Below are 19,307 nucleotides of genomic sequence, written 5' to 3' on the forward strand. Positions count from 1 at the left end.
AGCCTCAACTATAGAAAGAAAATCTCCGTAATGATCATGTAAAAACCATTACACTATTGACCTTGATGATAATGAGATAAGATTATGTCGTAATCTTGTTGTCACTTTGTGTTTAAATATCAATCCTCAAAATGATTATTGGTGGACATAATTAATAATTTTTTTCTTCCATTTTGTTTATTTGAACACAGAACTATAGCATATCTTTTTGGGAGTGGATTGTCTCTATTGTATTATTCACTGAATTTTCTCGGTTTCAATTATGACCATTCAATTTTCCCGTCTCTTCTTTTTATATTTTTTAATTATTTTATTGGAGGGTCGGGATCTCACCGGAGGAACAACCAAACAAATCTTTTACTTATAAACTATAAAAGATAAGCTATCAATAAGCTTTTTGGTGTTGCCAAACACACCCTAAATCCCATAAAATTCAGTGACTTTAAAATTCATTTCTTTCCCAAAATCAAATGAAATAATTAACTTTATATGAATAAAAATCACATGTGGTCTTCCTTCCCTCTCTTTTTCTCAAATTGATAAGTGCAGAGCAACAAAGGAGAAAGGTTGAGTGAATAAAAAAAAACGGGAAAGGGAAGTGATTAACCGTTGATAGAACAATAATCGCGTTTTGAAAATGGATTATTCAAATGTGAGGGATTTCATAGCAAAGGAAGTTCCCGACTGGAACAACGAAGTAATTACCGTTGCTAGATTCAAAGCTTTTTCCGGTCAAAGATCCGATTGGCAACCAAATTTCATCTTCTGGAGAGATTTGATCATCAAAATCGCCACCCATTTTCGTTTCCTCATCGTCCAACCTTCTCAGGTAGTTACTACTAGCTAACTAGGGTTTTTTCAATTTCCCTCTTTTTCTTTAATTTTTCTCCCTCTAACCTTAAATTACTTAATTTTAGGTCAAAAATGATTGGTTTAATCGAGGAGGGTTAACCCCTTTGTGTATCGATGATGTACTGGTAAGTGTCACTCACTCACATCGTTCTGTTAAGAGAACTTATTTCTTATAATTACATAGAATTAATGCTGCTTAAACTTAATTTGATATCCAAAATCAGTTTTTTTTTTTTTGCTTTAGGGCATTTTTGGATGTTGGGTTTTGGAGGGCTAAATCTAATATATTTCTATATAATATAGTTAGCTTTTGAAAAATTGAAAAAGTAACCTGGTAGGAATATAGATGATCAAGGTTTTAAATAGCTGTCACGGTAGTGTCAAGGATTTCGCGTTGTTATGGCTGTTGCGTTTCGAAATACGGTCGTCGCGATGTGAATTAATCACAATATCGCACAAATCTTATTAAAATTATTGTACTATAATATATGTATAACAACTTAAATATGAGATAAATGTAAAGTTTTGAACCAAGAAAGAGTTAAAAAGAGATAACACTTTATAATTTATGTTCATATTTGTACTAAAAATGTGATTTTTATTCATTTCTATTGGAAAAAATAGAAGTCTCTATCTATTAGCATTTTGTCGCGGCCGTATTGCGTTTCGTTGCGGCTATATCAGTGTGATTTTTTTTCACCATATAAAAACGGTGAAAAACGGTAACGGTAGGCGCCTATACCTTTTTGTCGCTACCTTTTTCGCTGTAACGGACCTTTATTTAAAACCTTGTAGATGATTGTATAGCATTTCAATTGCACTTAGTCTGTTTTTAGAAACATTTAGTAAAGAAAGATAAGTTCTTCCCTCCAAAATCCTTCATCCAAACATGCCTTTTAGTGTTTTGTTTGTCTTTACATCTTATCATTTTCCAGTCTCTAATGTATAATGAAGGTGACATCACAAGACCTGGGGATCTTGTTGATCCAAGGAGTGGAAGATTTTCCCAATTAGTCAGAAAAGTGACCAACTTAATAACCAGACCAGCTACACCAGATATCATGGCTGAAGAATCTGTCATCCTAACTCCTCTGCTTAAGGTTGCTATCAATCCATTTATTTCAAGAGCTTCTTATGTTTTTGTTTTGTTTTTTTGGTTTTTTATGCATGCCTGTGTTTGGTTTACCTTGTGCATTTGTATTTAAGATTGACCGACATATATATTTCATGGACATGGCCATCCTTGTAGAGTTCATTTCAATTTTTCATGGAAGAATGATTCCATGTCAATATTCTTATACTTGTACACAGCAGAGGCATCTAAGGTCTCTAAGAAATCTGGCATTGTTTGATAACTTTTTCACGGTCAAATTGTTTGATATCTTTCAATTTGGATAAATCAACACTTCTAACATTGATCAATCTATATTCTTGTGAACCATTGTTCAACACCTGTCACCCTTACTTCATCTTTGAGATAGAAAGTCAATTGAATTTGTAACCCATTATAGTTCCAATTTCCAAACATATTTCATTTGAACGAATTATTTCCTTGTAAATATTTGGGAAAATGCATCCATAGGTCCTTTAAGTTTTACATTTGTATCAAATAGGTGCTTTAAATTTTTTAAGTTACAAGCACTTTTTAAAAATTTATTCTCTCAGGACTCTGCTTTGGTTCATTTCCACGGTGTATGTTGCCTGATGTCAGCAACTGTTCATGTTTTTTTCCATGCAAATGCTAGCAAGTCAATAGAGTTTGGAGGATTGGGTTAAATTTTCTTTTGTTTGAGTATGCTAGATATTTCCGATACTATACTTAGATTACAGTTATGTTTCCTTCATATGTAGGATAAGGCTGCTGAAGTTGTCAAACATCTTTCAGAAAGTCATTGGAATTCATCTTGTATCATCACGATGAAGAAATTTCAGGAGGTATGTGGAGGGCCAGATGAAGCTTCTGTAATGTTGAGGTATTTGTCAGGATGTAGGACAGCACAGTATCTGTCAGTCCTTAAAAATGAGTTTGTAGAGGTATTAAACTTTCTATAGTTATTCTTAAAATCTGAAATTAATTTTGGTTATCTAGTATTCTATCCCGGGCAAGCTTTTTCCTTCGAATATATCACGTTTGGGTGGCACATCCGATAAATTTGGACATTGTAGTAAATTGATAGCAAATCCGATAATCATTAATTATGGCCAGGATTGCTCTCATACTTTGGGAGGAATTATCATTTATCAATTCTAATTTGGTTTTTATGCTCAAAATGCTTGTCTTAATTCCCTGTTCAATTTGACAGGGGGTAAAAATTTCGCTCTCAGCAGCAGCATTATCCAGTGTGTCTAATTTAGATTGTGATGTACTGTACTTGATTTGGACAGTTGAGAAGCTTCAGCAACAATTAGATGTGATTGACAGGCGCTGTGAATTGTAAGTTTATTGTATGAGTTTTTATAGTTGTATTTTGTATATGTATCCTGATTCCTGAAGGGTTTTAAAATAATTAAATTGAACGATAATGAAGGGAAAAATAAAAAGCTTCCTCCATCAGCGGAACTATCTTCCCTCTCTTACTATTTCACAGTAGATTATTAGTATGTTTTATGTTAGTGGCTAGTATTTGGTTTTGATTAATTATCAAGGAAGAATTGCTTTAAGCTATCTTAGTAGGATTTAGGTTATAAGTTGTTTTGTACACATAAAAGGGCAATACACAGCACAATTACTAGATGCGATAAATAACATTGCTGGTGTACAGAATATAATTAATTTAATGTTTGATCCTCATCCATACGATGCTATACTTTTGTACTTCTGTCACGCGACCACTGATTTAGAATTTTCACCTATTGGAATTTTGGACCCCTGGTGATTGATTCTATTAGGTCAAGAAAATCAGCAGTGGCTTCTCTACATTCCGGGAACAAAAAATTAGCCCTGAGGTATGCAAGGGAGCTGAAGTTGGTCACCCAGAGTAGGGAAAAATGTTCATCACTTTTGAACAGAGTAGAGGAAGTATATGGTGTTATTGTTGACGCCGAGTCAACGAAAACGGTACAACTTTACATTTTTTGTCAAATTGATCAGTTTATAGAAGATTGAAAATATTATAATGAACTGCATATTGTCGTTGCTATATCCAGTAATCCATTCTTTGTTAGCAGGTTTCTGAAGCTATGCAGATTGGAGCACGTGCTATTAAAGAAAATAAGATAAGCGTGGAAGATGTTGATATTTGTTTAAGAGATCTGCAAGAGAGCATTGATTCACAAAAGGAAGTTGAAAAGGCACTAGGTATAATTTTTCATATGTTTTGTGACTTGCATTATGTTGAAATGGATTGTACTAGATATTTAACTCGAGGGGATTTCGGGATCTTGGTATTGTTTAAGTTGTGACTGAAATCAATAATTAGGATTTGCATTTTTTAAGCATGCTGTTTTTTTTGCTGCAGAGCAAACTCCATCATACACAGATATCGATGATGAAGATATTGAAGAAGAACTCAAAGAGTTAGAGCTGGCTCTTGAGAAAGAGGCTCAAGTTGATACACCAGAAAAGACTATTACTACTGAAGAAGGAACTGCAACTTTGGAAGCCGCTGAATTACTTAGTGACACTCTCTCAAATCTCAAACTTTCAGACAGTCCAGCTGTGAAGTCAAGAACCACTCAGGCAATGTCAGAAGGCGAGAAAACAGCAAATTTAGTAATGTAAATTGTAAGTCTAAAAGCAAAGAGTTCAATAACTACATATTATTTCTGAAATCTCCCTACACTGACAAGGTCATAAAACATGATTTAATGATTGTGTAAAATATGCTTATATGTTAGAGTATAGTTTTTTCTTTGCTAACCTGTTGTAGTTAGAGTTTTTGCCCTAAGTAGGTGCTCCAAAATTTCTCCATTTTTATAATTTTCACAATTCTTGTGATTAATTTGCATAACTTAAATGTTCATTGATTTTGGAGTGAGTTCATTCAAGACGTGTACGGAGGGAGAACATATTAGATTTTTAAAAACTTTTAAGAACATGTTTGTACTTTGTAGTATTGGATCATATAAATATAATACATGATATTAATACTCTTACACTTTGGTTCTAACAACAAATATATGTAGACGAGAGAAGAAATTGAGTGAGAGAATGTGTAAATGTTGTGGTCCATTATACTTTCATGAGTGGTTTGTCACTGTAAAAAGCCCACGGTTTGTTTCCGCATTTACACAGGCAGAGATATTGGTAATCGTCCGATCTTGACTGGTTGGTAAAAATAGCAGCAGACAATAATTTTTAATTTATATTTTAAAATATTGATTTTAAATTTGAACTGTCTGATCTTGATCAAACAACTACAGGAGATTGACTGCGTTAATAATTTTTATTTTATATTTTAAAATATTGATTTTAAATTTGAACTGTCTGATCTTGATCAAACAACTATAGAAGATTGAATGTGTTAATGCGGATAAATTCTAACCATAGTAAAACGTGATTTGTAAAAATGGGATTCGATCCTCTCCGTCAACCCTCTCTTCACACTCTCTATGACTCTTATCTCTCCCATCAATTCTTCTTGATCTCTTGCTCCGTACTTTGTTTTTCTCTAGCAATATTCTCTGTGCGTGTCTCTCATTTGGTTGGCTGAGAGAACCAATTTCACTGGAACTGGAGTTGAGGCAAGAATACAATTTTGGTTATAGTATTGGAGATGCTTTTAGATTAGTCCCATTTAGGATTAGGAGTGTTAGGATTACACCCTCTAACACACTCTTTTAACACACACTAATTACCATTAGCCATGTCATTCCATTTTAATTTCCTTTTACCTGATAACCGGTAGTGCAAGTTGCTCAAAAACATTTTTTATTTTTTTATTTAAAAAAAAAAACTGTATTGTCGGTTCTCCTTCTGTCCTTCACCACATGGTTCCATGGCTTCATTCTAATCTGTCCATGGCTCCTTCCCTTTCAATCTGTCCATGGCTCTTTCACTCTTTTTGATTGGTATTGTGTAAGCTCTCTGTCTTTTTCGCCAGGTTCAACTTGACCCATCTCGTTTTTGTTAGCCGCCACCGTATCGTGTTTGCTATAAGCTCCAGTGACCATTAATGTCAATCTTGGTCGAGACTTCATGTGGTCGTTGAGAGATGAGTTCTATTTTTGTTGCAGGATTTTTCAGATCTAGTTGTGGATTCATCAGAACTTGCACGTTTTGGAAAGTAAATTTTTCTATGTTTGAGTCAACGATGGATGGAAGACGAAAGAATTAGGAGTATGCACGGATCTAAACAAGTTGCATCACTTGGTTCAATTTGTTATTTTAGTATAGTAAGCACCTTTGTGTTCCATATCTGGTTCAATTTTTGTGTGAAATGCAAGGATTTTCTTTTTGACAGGTGAGATCTATGAGAACATGAACAACCATGGTGTGGAAGAAGATGAAGTTAAAATCTACGTATAATAAATAAAAAATATAAAATAAAGGGTTTCTAGAATGAATCCGGTAACTGGTAAAAGAAAATTAAAATGGGATGACATGGCTAATTGTGATTGGTGTGTGTTAAAGGAGTGTGTAAAAGATTGTGTGCTTAGCATTGCTCTTTTTCTTATTTTTCAACACTTCCTCAAATGCCATTGACCCAATTTAGAGTGTGTTTTTTTTTCCACTTTTGGAGAGTTACAATTGATTTGATATGTTTCGTTGTTTTTTAGTAGAATTTTGTCTCAAGAATTGGTTTTAATTTGAAGTTAGAAATTTAAGCTTTTCTTTCTAAAATTGGTTTTTTACGCTCCAAAAGTGGAATTTAAGCTTTTGTCTCCAGAATTTTGTCTCCAGAGATGACCGGAGATGATCTAGACCCTAATATCTACGTCATTATACTTTTAGTCATGTTAAAAATTTGCCAAGTAATTAAGCTCATTCAAGACAAGACAAGGGATAGTGTACTAGATTTCTTGTTTCTCGTAGTATTTTGCTTGAAAGTTGCAACTAAAAAACCTAATTAAACTCTTAATTTAGTTGTCTTAGTTTTTGACCAACTGAGTTTTATTTATTTTCCTACACTTTTTCTGTAAATCTTCTTACATCAATATATACATCTGAACAAAAAAAAATTGTATCAAACTTAGATTTGTCAACTGTACACTTTCTTATAACAAACTTAATCTTTTGCCATTCTAGTTTTCCTTTTCATTACATTAATTTTCTTCTTTTGTTATTAGGAAGATGACAAAAAATATTGGTATGTCAAGTGAGTAAAAAGTTCTACATTAGATGAAAAAATAGTTGTAAATTACAACATAAAATTTAGCGGACTTATATAGAAATATGTGATGTCTAATTCACTTGTCTGAGCGTTGTTAGCCAAACAACAATGTCATGATCCCCCTATGCTTGAGGCTCCGATTGCAATGCAACATTTGTATGACAACTGATTGTTTGATTAAAGATGACCCGCCTTCTTATATCGAAAATCTTCTCGATAATGGTGGTCAGACATGCCACATTAATGTTGTGAGCCAAACAAGCAGGGGTTGGGTAGCTAATGCTGTAAAAACCTGATTGCTTTGTTGCATGCAGAATTAACCACATGTCCTGCCAGGTTGATTCTGCATGTCACCATAACAGGTTGGTGATGGTGTAGTTGAAGAGTTTCCAATAATATGAGGCATGAAAGGTGCATTTGGAATTGACATAGGTGGTGCTACTTGAAATTGGTTGGAGAACCCAAACATCTGAACTCTGCTGTTATTTTCAGTGACACCACCATTACTCAGTTGTGGAATAGGAAACTGTACTTGTGGTTGCCTCAATCCCATTAAATGTTGTGCATTCAAATTCATATGATGTGTTGGTAACATCATAAGATGATTAAATGGCATACAAAGTCCTCTACTCATTGACATAATCTGCAACATGTTAATTCATAACATTAATATAAAAATTATATAAAACTATATAGTATAATCTCAATTTGAATAATTTTACACTGAAAAATTTGAGGATATATAAATTTTACCTGTAACTGAAGTTTGAGGTTCTTAAGATATTCAATGGCATCGTCAAGCATTGAAGCTTTGTCCGTCTGTAAGACATACAAGGCGAATCGTTTAATTAATGAATTAAAACAAATACTCTCTCTGGCCTCATATATAAACAAAAATTCATTTTTCAGGTTCATTGAATAACCAAAACGAGTAAAGGTCAACAAGATATTTCTTATTAGAAAAAATTAATTAGATTAGTATTCACGTACCTTATTGCAATTCGGTATGAGCTCTCTCAATGTACGTATTTTTTCGTTGATTTTATCTCTTCTCTTCTGCAAACATTCATAACTATACATCAGTTACATGAAATTAACTTGCATATTATACATACATGCAAGGATTTTTATTTTTTTCATTAATTTTTTAAAATTTTCCTCACCCTTTCTGATAAATTATGAACTTTAGCATTCCTGTAGCTTTTCTTGATTCTGTTTCCTTCGCGAGCTACCTTTTCTTTTATCATATTTTCTGATTTTTCATCTTCATTCTGCAGCATGAAATCAATCAAACTTAGTAAAAAAGGTGGTAACTAATCTAATACCAGCATTTCATATTAAAGGGGTGTCTGGTGTCTGGTGTCTGTGTCTCGTGTTTAGTGTTTGTGTCAGTGTTAATGTTTCATAGTAACTAACTAACTAACCGCAAACGCATATGGTTTCATGAATTCAACTTACATCACTGAAATAAGGCGAGTCATCGGTTTCCTCATGTAATTTTCCGAGACCGTAGTTTAGATCATTTGAGGCTTCAAGTGAGCATACAGAAGAAGATTCTCTTTCATTACATAGATCAATAGCACTAGCTTTTCTCTTTTGTCTAATATCAAAGGCACTGTTATGGCTAGCAGCTTCAGAATGTTCATCAACTGTTGGTAGTAATTCCATTCTTGATTTGTTAGCAGCAGTTTGTTCTTGAAATTTTGTTGAAGCAACATTTCTTGAACTATTTTGTTGATGAGTTGATTTGAGAAACACTGCAGGTATAGAAAAGTTTGAGAAATTCACTTTTCCTGTTTTTTGATATTCACACCCCACCAAGCATTGTTTCTCTAACTTTGTTGTTTCTTTTTGGCTTGAAATTTCCATTCTTGGTTTCTTTAATGGTGTTAAATATGTGAACATGTGAGTACTATTCTTACTTTGGGAAGATTGAAAATCAATATGAGAGGAACTAGAATCAAACATGTTGTGAAGTTAATTTATAGAACAAACAAGTTTTGTTCCTAAAGTGTGTGTGTGTGTGTGTGTATGTAAGGAAAATGTTATGTGAAGAGGGAAAATATATGCTTTAATAATAAGATGAATATGAATAAATAAATTGAAGAAAGATGTTATATATAAGAATCCATGAGTCTTATCTTCAAGGACACTTAGTGACACATCTAAAATTTAATTCCTAGGACTGACCAAAATAAATAATTTAAGAGATTCTCACAAAAAGGTCTTCACAAATTAATTCATATTTGTCGTTTTGTATTTGATTGGTGTCAATAATAGAGAGGATGTGGTTCCTTGCTTACCACCACTTTTTAAAATATTCTACATACATTTTATTTTCTTTTTTCTTTCTCATGATTATGTTTTTTTTTTCCTTCCTTTCTGAAACGTCTTTCTCATGATGATAAATCAAACTAATTAGGTTTTTTTTATTTATGAATTTTGTATTTCTCTCCGAAAATGACTAACCATAGTTCCTATATCAATCAAAAGTAGATATATTCATCTACATGCATGTATTTATAAGATCATGTATTACTACTCTTAAGACGGGTCGTTTGGGAGAATTCAAGTCTAACTTTTGTGTGAAAATAATTTTTTATCAGACATTACTTACTTCGTGGCTGAACTCTGACTTATTGGGACATCATTCCCTTGAAAACAAGAGAATTAATACATAAAAAATCTAACAAAAAACTTATTTCACTCAAAATTAGCCTCATGAACTAATGTGTTTGAAAATTGTTATCAACTTATTGTTATTTAAAAGAAATACTCGAAATATATCATTTTCAAAGTCCCACAGACAAATTAAGGATAAGATCTATAAGTTCCCAACATCATGATTCATGACCTATTGTTATTCGATGTTGGTTTAGACAAGCAAGGAAAATTAACCACGTACGTAGAGAAATTATGGGTCCGTAATAGAAAATGACTAATGAATATGAATATAGTGATAGTCATATTCAAAGAAAGGTCCACTAATAATATATGGAGTGTATTGGGTTTTTGGTTGAGTAAGAGCCACATGGTGAGTTTTGTAGGGTTGCTTAGAGGACCCTCGATTTGAATTGAAGCAACAAGGGCACGCTCACACCCTCGTGTATCATTATATTATCGTCAATCTTAGGACTAAAAATGAGTGTGGACCTTCCCACTTTCACGTGAAAATCACATTCACTTCACGTGCCACCGTGTCACCTTGTCTGTGTACTTTTTTTATTTTCTTCCTTGTATTAATCTAGTCAGTACTTTGAATTTTATTTATAGACATCGACAGACCAACCACAATTGACGTTTAAATAATTTTGAGTTTAATTTTTGAGTTGTACAATTTTTAGACAAAATTTTAATTACCATGCGACCAAATTTCGAAATATTGGAATTCTTTTTTTAGGAATTGGAGAATTAACATAAAACAAAATCGTTCAAAATAAAGTCATTTGCAGTTTTCAATATTATTTATTTTTGTTTAATTTATATTATCTAATTAATATATTAAGTGTATCAGTCTTAAAATTAATCCTTATCATGAGTGAAAATTTGCGTTACAAGTAGTTAAAATAGGTATACATGCCTCATCGAGGAGGTATCATGGTCTTCTTTACCAAATTTTCCCAAACAAATCACAAAGAAGAATTTGGAATAGGTTAATGTTGATAATAGACAACTCAAACAATTCATTCCATATTGTGAGATTAAAACAATGTAAGGAATATGAATGAGAAGTATATATCCACGAAGAATGATTTGCATTTGTTAAGAATGCTAACTAAAGGTCGGCTGCAAATTTAGGTTTATTGTGTTAGATTCACTATTCAAAATCTTGAATGTCATCATCATTGAGGCATATCTCATGGATAAGGAGAAAGTCTTACTTGGGCACTGACCCAACACATTAAATTTGGGCACATCCAATAAAAGTTTGACAACACATAAACAATTGTGGTGATTTTAAAAAATAAAATAAAAGTGATTTTTTCCCCTCTCTCTTCGGTCTTCTTTCTCTTTCATTGTCTCTTCTCTTCTCTAAAATCTCTGCAACATCCTTCTCAACATGTTTTCTCTACTACATTTTCATTTTTGTGTTCATCATCATTACCAATAATAAAAAACAACAAAAATCTAATGAAATAAAAAGAGTCCATTTCTCTACTACATTTTCATTTTTTGCATCATATAAAAGAACTAAGCAACCGAGGGATTTGATCAAAAGCAACCGAGGGAAATGACGAGAACGAGAGCGAGATGCAGAAGATGTTGACTCTTCTTCAAGATGCAAACTCGGATACATCATTATTCACCAGATCTTATTTTTACCAAACTTTTCCCATCTAACTGTGTTGTTGCTGTTCAATTTTTTTGTTGATCTTTTGAAATTTTAGTTTTTCCTATTAAGGTAGGAGAGACTGAAAATTTGATAAGTGTTTTTTTTTACAATTGAAGATTTTATATGTTCTTTGGAGGAAGAAGTGGAAATTTTGTTGCAGAGATCAGAGAGAAAGAAGACGGAATGAGTGGAGAGAGAAGAAAAAAAATACTTTTTATTTAATTTTTAGAAAAAGTAATAATGGTTTATGTGTTTTCAAAATTTTATTGGATGTGTCCAAATGTAATGTGTTGGTTAAGTGCCTAAGTAAGACTTTCTCAAGAATAAGTATCTATGTTTATGTGCCTCTATTTGAAGAACCGTGTGATATTTCTTATGTTCTTTGTATAATTTGTTTTTTGACAAGTTATCTGTCTATCTTGAATCATGTTATGGTTATCTTTATAATGACATGAAAAATATTCATATCTATATATATAATTCCTAGATAGTTCTCCTACTATCCATCTTAACCCTAATCCACATCACCCACTTGCATCCAATTAAATCCCACAATAATGCCACATCACTTCCTTATATTATATCATTCTCATCTCTATTTTTTTTATATTATATCAATCTCATAATAAATAATAAAGAATTATGCTTCTCTAATTATCCAAAAATTGATGTTACAAGATGTTATAGTTTGGATTAACCAAAAACAATAAAATAAAGAATGGACAAAAGATTATTAGCAAAAACATTCTATTGTGAACAAAAAACAATAAAATACACAAAATAAAAAAATAAAAAAAATTTAAAATGGATAATAACCCAAAACAACAACAACAACAATAATAATAATAATAATAATAATAATAATAATAATAATAATAATAATATAATTCCTAGATAGTTCTCCTACTATCCATCTTAACCCTAATCCACATCACCCACTTACATCCAATTAAATCCCACAATAATGTCACATCACTTCTTTATATTATATCATTCTCATCTCTATTTTTTTTTATATTATATCAATTTCATAATAAATAATAAAGAATTATGCTTCTCTAATTATCCAAAAATTGATGTCACAAGATGTTATAGTTTTGATTAACAAAAAACAATAAAATAAAGAATGGACAAAAGATTATTAGCAAAAACATTAACTATTGTGAACAAAAAACAATAAAATACACAAAATAAAAAAAAATGATAATAACCCAAAATAACAACAACAACAAAATAAAAGATTATTAGCAAGTTGTTAATATGATTCCATTTTCTGTAATTATTTTATATTAATCACAACTTGAGAGAAAAATAAAATGACGATATCACAAATTATATATATATATATATATATATATATATATATATATATATATATATATATATATATATATATATATATATATATATATTTTGAAAACTATCACAAATTATATATAACTAGTCTCACACTCGTGCGATGCACAGGTGTTATGTGGTATTTTATATTACAATGTTGAAAAATTATTCGTATAAATTGTAACAATAAGTATTGTGAAAATGAAAATAATAATAACAATAATAATAATAATAATAATAATAATAATAATAATAATAATAATCCAAAATATAATAATAATTAGTACCACACATTATATATAGATTATAACATTCCTTAGTGACAATGAAGATGAGCATAGTTGGATTCTTTTAACATTTATTCCATTTAAATGTCAACCGTTTTCATAGAAACAACAAAGAGTTTATAATTTAGTCACACAAAAAAATACAAAGTGTGTATACATTATTGACTTAATTACATTATAATTGTAGAGAATAGTGAAGGTTATGACAAAAGTTAGGTTATGAGATTGAAATATATAACCATTATCATTATCATATTTCATTCAATTTTGATGGTCTCTACTCATTCTCTATACATATAGGTATATATAATTAGTATAACAGTTACTTCTTTATCCATGCATACATTTCTATTGAGTTTAGTTTTTAGTTAAAAAAAATCACTCTTTCAAACCATAGCTCCTATCTACCCTCATGTGTCTGCTATAGTAGCTGGAAAAGCAAATCTAAAGTTGCAAGTTCGAATAGTTCATGTGTGGAATATAACGGACAAATACAAACCAAATTGAGGTTACGTCTATGAATATGTTGTTTATTGATGAAAAAGTGGTGTACTATCTTGATATACTTCTCACATTTTCACAAAATCTCTATTGATGTTTTTTTATTATTGACTTTTTCCCTTTTTTTTTACTTTGATCATCCGGTGTGATAAGATTCTTGCTACTATGGGAAAGAGTTTGGTTTCAAAGATAAACAAATTGGTTGAAAGGATCAACATATAAGGTTGAAAATATATTGGTTGGAGGAAGTGATAAGTACATCACTTTTATTATTATTATTATTATTATTATTTTCATTTTCACAATACTTATTGTTACAATTTATACGAATAATTTTTCAACATTGTAATATAAAATACCACATAACACCTGTGCATCGCACGGGTGTGAGACTAGTTATATATAATTTGTGATAGTTTTCAATATATATATATATATATATATATATATATATATATATATATATATATATATATATATATATAAAATTTGTGATATCGTCATTTTATTTTTCTCTCAAGTTGTGATTAATATAAAATAATTACAGAAAATGGAATCATATTAACAACTTGTTCTATGTGCATGTGATGCACGAGTGCTATAACTAGTAGATACATATGCATAGAGGTGGGAATGGGTTACGCTGAGTTAGACTTTATCAAGCTTGAGTTTGACCTGTCAAAAATTTAAAGGTTTGAGCCTGACCAGTGGTTTATCATAGACTTATCTTTTAGGCCTGAGTCCGACCTTTTGAAAGTCTGATGTGACATGTTAGCCTGTTTAAAAGTCTATTTCATATGAACATATTTAAATAAATAATTAGATTTATTTTTAAAAATACTTATGAACTAATAAATCAATATCCTTTTGATATTTAACATGATATTTTAGAATTTTGACTATATATGTCATCATATTTCAATTCTAGTTAATAATAATACATTTAAATATGTGAAAAACTAATGTCGATTAATAAACTTAAACTACTGAAAAAGTTAATAAATTTATAATTTAATCAAAATACAAATTTTAATATATAAATAATAATAATAGTTAAAATATTATTGATATTAACTTAAATAGGCCGGTCTAGTAGGTTAAAAGGCTTGTTTAATGGTCTGCGGCCTAACCTACTTAACTAAATAGACTTATAAAAAGTTTTGGCCGACTCTATTTAAAGAAATAGACTTATTTGACCTGAGCCTATATAGGCTACGCCTTAAGGCCTGATAGGCCAGCCTAGCCTATTCCATGCATGATCGATGAGGGTCAATTTAATTTGTGAAATTGAATCATATTTTCACAAAATATGAGTTTAATTCTTGTTGAGGACTTTATTCCATTAATTAAAAGAAAAGAAAAATAGGTATCAATGTACTGTAATTGTGTGTAAAAGCAACATCTCACGTGACAATCTATATTTGTAATACAAGAAAAAATATCTTAATTTTTGCTGTTGAATCAAAATTAAAGATACAAAATAATTTAAAAATTTAAATAAAAATAGGAAAATGTTAAATAGTGTATCCGGTGCACTAGTTAAACACATAAATAAGAAAATTTTATCTTGAAAAATGCATTGAAAATGTAAGAAGATATTTTTATCGACATTAACTTTATATTTTATTTCTATTTTTAATATGCTTAACAAGTACATCCGGTGTACTTGTTTAAAATCAAAAGATCATGGAACACTCGTTCACTCACCCCCTTTTGTCCGTCCCCCCTCTGGATGCATGGTTCTTTGGTAGTTAATTAATGAGAATAATTAAAACCACCTCTATGCATGTATATCTACCAAAATTAGAATATGCATGTATATCTACCAAAATTTAAAGACTTTATCATGGTTCTTTGGGGGGTTGATGAAAAAGAATTTGTTAACAATTATTTAAAATGGGCCGGCCCAATAAATTAATGGATATCACAAGTTGTTTGTCTCCTTTATTTGCATTTGATGCTTATTTTGAAAGTATTTAAAGGGTTTAGTAAGAAAAAAGTATATTTTTAGACTGTAAAAAATTTATTTTTATGACACCTCAAATTGTATAAATTTTCCGGTCAACAACATAAAACAAAAATTATTAATTTTTTAGATAAATTAAAACTACTTTGATGGGGTGTAAAGCATAAATTTTATACTATAATAACATGAAAATGATAATACAGTAGTATCTTAGAATATAGTGTAACCATCATCATGGCTTTGGTTGTTTGAAACTTATGTGTCTGCATGCAAGTGAAGATCTTTATTTTCCAACTTCTCAAATTTAATATGAACATGATTGATTTTGTTACTTTTCATTAGACTTTTGTGATATGCATGTTTTGGGCAGTAAAGTGTGAGGTTGAACATATTATAAGTGAGGGATTTATAGTTTTCATGCCTTAAGATTTAGGCTTCCCATTTTAAAATTATAAAATAGCATATTCTAGATTTTTTTTTAAAAGAGTCATTCAAATAGTACTGCATACATGTAATTTTAATTTTCAATCAAATTTTAATTGATATCGCAAAAAAGTGTGAAAAAATTACTCACTTACATAAGTTACATTTGGTGTAATTTGTGCAAAATAAGAATTGTGCCATGAAATTTTTTATATTTTCCCCTTAAGACTTTTTTCCTCCGAAAAAACTTTTTTGGCCATATATAAAATGTTCAGAAAATATTTTTCGAACTTTTTCTAATGAAAAATATTATTTTTAACGTAAAAAATTGAAAAATGCATTCTGAATTTTTATAACAAGGGAAAAAAAAAATTGAGGCAGAAAAAAGAGTCTTGGTGAAGAAGAGAATTCTTCTTGTGATATACTCCAAGTAATATACCATGCACTGAGAAACCAAGGGTAAGCACTAAAGAAAATTGGCCTTATCATCTTAAGACACATTATCTACGGCCATTGAACAAAACATAAACGTTAATTGGTTACACATTGCTTAATTTTCATACTTAGATATGGGGACCAAATGACAATTTGATGGCTAATTGAAGCAACCTTATGGTTGGGATGGTGGGGAACATTTTAAACATCTTTGTCTTTTCTCCCTCTTCAATATTTACTCTCATACCTCCTTCTTTAGCTACCATTTGCCGTTTCTTTAGATTCAAGCAAAGCAAATACTAAATTCTTTTATTTTTATTTTCTTAAAGTTCTTGTTCCCTTAAACTAGTGAACCATGGAAAAAAATAATAAAAATAAAGATGTATATATGTGGAAAATAAAATAGCTTAGTAAGCATGGCATTTTACACGTGGGTGGGGGGCTAGGCTAGGTGTTAAACAGAGAGGAAACGAAGAATATGTTGGGTTAGCAAGTAAAAAATAGCATTATATACTACCTTCATCCCTAATTATAGAATACTGTTTGACAAAAATGTATTATTTATTTATCTTGTTTTAACCGTATTTTTTAATAATATATAAATGTAAATATTAACATATAAGTTTTTGTTCGATTTGTTTTGATAAGTATTTTAAAATATTAAATTTTTATAATTTTTATTAATAGACAATTAAAAATATTAATGATAAAATTATGCATTGGCGTACATGCAATAGTCAAACAAGATCTTATAATTAGGGATGAGATTAGTATTTATAATTTATTTATTATTCTGTCTTTATGGAAGAACACTCTAATAATTTAAAGTTCGACTATAAAATAAATAAAATTAGATAAAATATTATGTCCATAGAAAAATAGATTTGAATTCTTTCAAACAATATTTTTAGAAAAATATTAACACATGCTATTATTGTTAAGAAGTTTAATATAATTTTTTAAAAAATATTTGTGTAATACATCTTTTTGACATTAAGTTTTTGAATTATTTAATGCTAAGATTCTTTAAGATAGTTTATTGATCTCTTGAGATTAACCATTTAATTTGCAAATGACATAGCATTATTTGATTAATTTTTTCTAAAAAGGAGTTTATTAGAGATCGAACTCATTTTTTTTAGGTCAATTAATTGGTTGACAAGTAATTAGATGCAAGTGGACAATATTGTCTATGACAATATTTGGAGTCATTTTAATTTCTTTTGCAATTTGGTGAAAGGCAAGAAAGGTATTAAGGTAAGACATTTGATTTGCCTTGCTATAATAAGGTGTCTTTCGCATCTCCGAAATAATATTATGTTTTAGAGGTGTTTTGCCAAATTTATTTGAAACTGTTGATCAAATTATGTATACCGTATTTCGTGATTTTGGCTTATATGTAGAATTGAAAAAACATATTCTCTATAGTTATGTTGATTGGTGTAATACCCTCTTAGTTTGCCTTTATAATATCTAAAAATCGTGTGAATCGTAAGTATTGAGTACATTTTATACTCCTCATAATTCAATTTTCCTTCTAAAAGAATTGGTTGACAAGTAATATAGAAGTAGCATTGTTTGATTAATTTTTTGTGTTAACAAAGGAAATAGAGAATTTATTTTGTGTCTCCAAGACAGGATCTCGGCACCACACTTTGCTTGCTAGTGCTACGTATTAAAAAAGTCATTAGACATTGTTCGACAATTCTGATTATTATGTTTTTTTGCTTTTTAGTGCTCCCTCTATCCCCTTGATAAATAGTAGTGATCTCTTTTATTTTTTCTTTCTCTTTTGTATAAAATCACTACTATGTATAAAGATATATATTGAATGTTTTTTTCTTTTTAATGCATAACTTCTCTTTTATTTTCTCTTTTAGTTCCTTAACCAGTGTCTCGATGATACTAGTTAGCAAGACCATGTATTCATAAGTATGTTCTCTATGTGCCTTGATGGTTTCTTACATCAATAAGTTTCTTAAATCAATATCTATTTTCATAAAATTAATTAGTGGTTTTTTAAAAAAAAATCAGTCTCTAACTCGATCAATAATGACAATTTTTCTAGTAGTGACAAATGATTAAATCAAAGAGAAACACATTTGTTTATTAATGTTTTGTCTAACTTTACGTAAAAAGAAACCCTTCCAAAAATTCTCAAAGGCCCGAATATTACACCAGGCTCAAAGGGAGTTTGGAAATAGTTTTTAACCAACGACAATAATCTTGATAACTTAAAGTGAGATGTTAATTTCTACAATTGTTTGAGAATACTAGTATTTTATATGTACACATGAAATATAGGCAGATAATAAACTGCACTGCTAACTCTGAATTTATAAATTAAAAAGTGCACGTACAACTTATATTCATGGCAAATGCTAAATAGTGTCTCAAGAGAACTAGTTAATAATTCAAACGTAGAAAGTTTATTTTGAGTATTGTGTAGTCAACACATAAAAAATCTAAATTTTAATTTTTTTCAATACATAACTTCTCTTTTATTTTCTTTTTTAGTTCTTTAACTAGTGCATCGGTGACACTAATTAGCAAGACCCTATATTCATAAGTATGTTCTCTATGTGCCTTGATGGTTTCTTACATCAATAAGTTTCTAGGTAATGCATTTGTAGCATCACAGGTTTCAATATATATCTTTATTTTTCATAAGTAGTAGTACGGAGTACTCGGTACTCCCTCCTATCTTTTTTATAAGTCAAAATTCTCTTTTACACACTTATTAAGGAGTTATTTTTTTGTCTTGATATTATGTGATATTTCTATTACAATTCCTAAAATAACCTTTTAATATATTAAATTTGCATTGGAACTCTACAATCATGTAAAAAAGTTGAACAATATTAGGGGTACTTTTGGAATGATAGCATTTAATAAAGTTA

General features: G+C 30.0%; 2 protein-coding genes across 2 annotated transcripts; one reads left to right on the forward strand and one right to left on the reverse strand.

Annotated features, from left to right (window-relative positions):
- Positions 1-397: 397 nt before the first annotated feature.
- LOC123891039 lies at positions 398-4,711 on the forward strand. The gene is made up of 8 exons (XM_045940825.1): positions 398-829; positions 918-977; positions 1,788-1,952; positions 2,704-2,886; positions 3,156-3,286; positions 3,742-3,910; positions 4,021-4,150; positions 4,311-4,711. The coding sequence occupies exons 1-8, from the start codon at positions 638-640 to the stop codon at positions 4,571-4,573; spliced, it is 1,293 nt and encodes a 430-aa protein (XP_045796781.1). The 5' UTR covers positions 398-637; the 3' UTR covers positions 4,574-4,711.
- A 2,386-nt stretch (positions 4,712-7,097) lies between these two features.
- On the reverse strand, positions 7,098-9,287 carry LOC123891040 (transcription factor PIF3). The gene is made up of 5 exons (XM_045940826.1): positions 8,583-9,287; positions 8,288-8,395; positions 8,115-8,180; positions 7,878-7,943; positions 7,098-7,767 (listed from the first exon to the last, which is right to left on the reverse strand). The coding sequence occupies exons 1-5, from the start codon at positions 9,090-9,092 to the stop codon at positions 7,441-7,443; spliced, it is 1,077 nt and encodes a 358-aa protein (XP_045796782.1). The 5' UTR covers positions 9,093-9,287; the 3' UTR covers positions 7,098-7,440.
- Between the last annotated feature and the right edge of the window lie 10,020 nt (positions 9,288-19,307).

Source organism: Trifolium pratense, linkage group LG6 (assembly GCF_020283565.1).
Source record: "Trifolium pratense cultivar HEN17-A07 linkage group LG6, ARS_RC_1.1, whole genome shotgun sequence".
In the NCBI taxonomy this organism is placed as follows: Eukaryota; Viridiplantae; Streptophyta; class Magnoliopsida; order Fabales; family Fabaceae; genus Trifolium; species Trifolium pratense.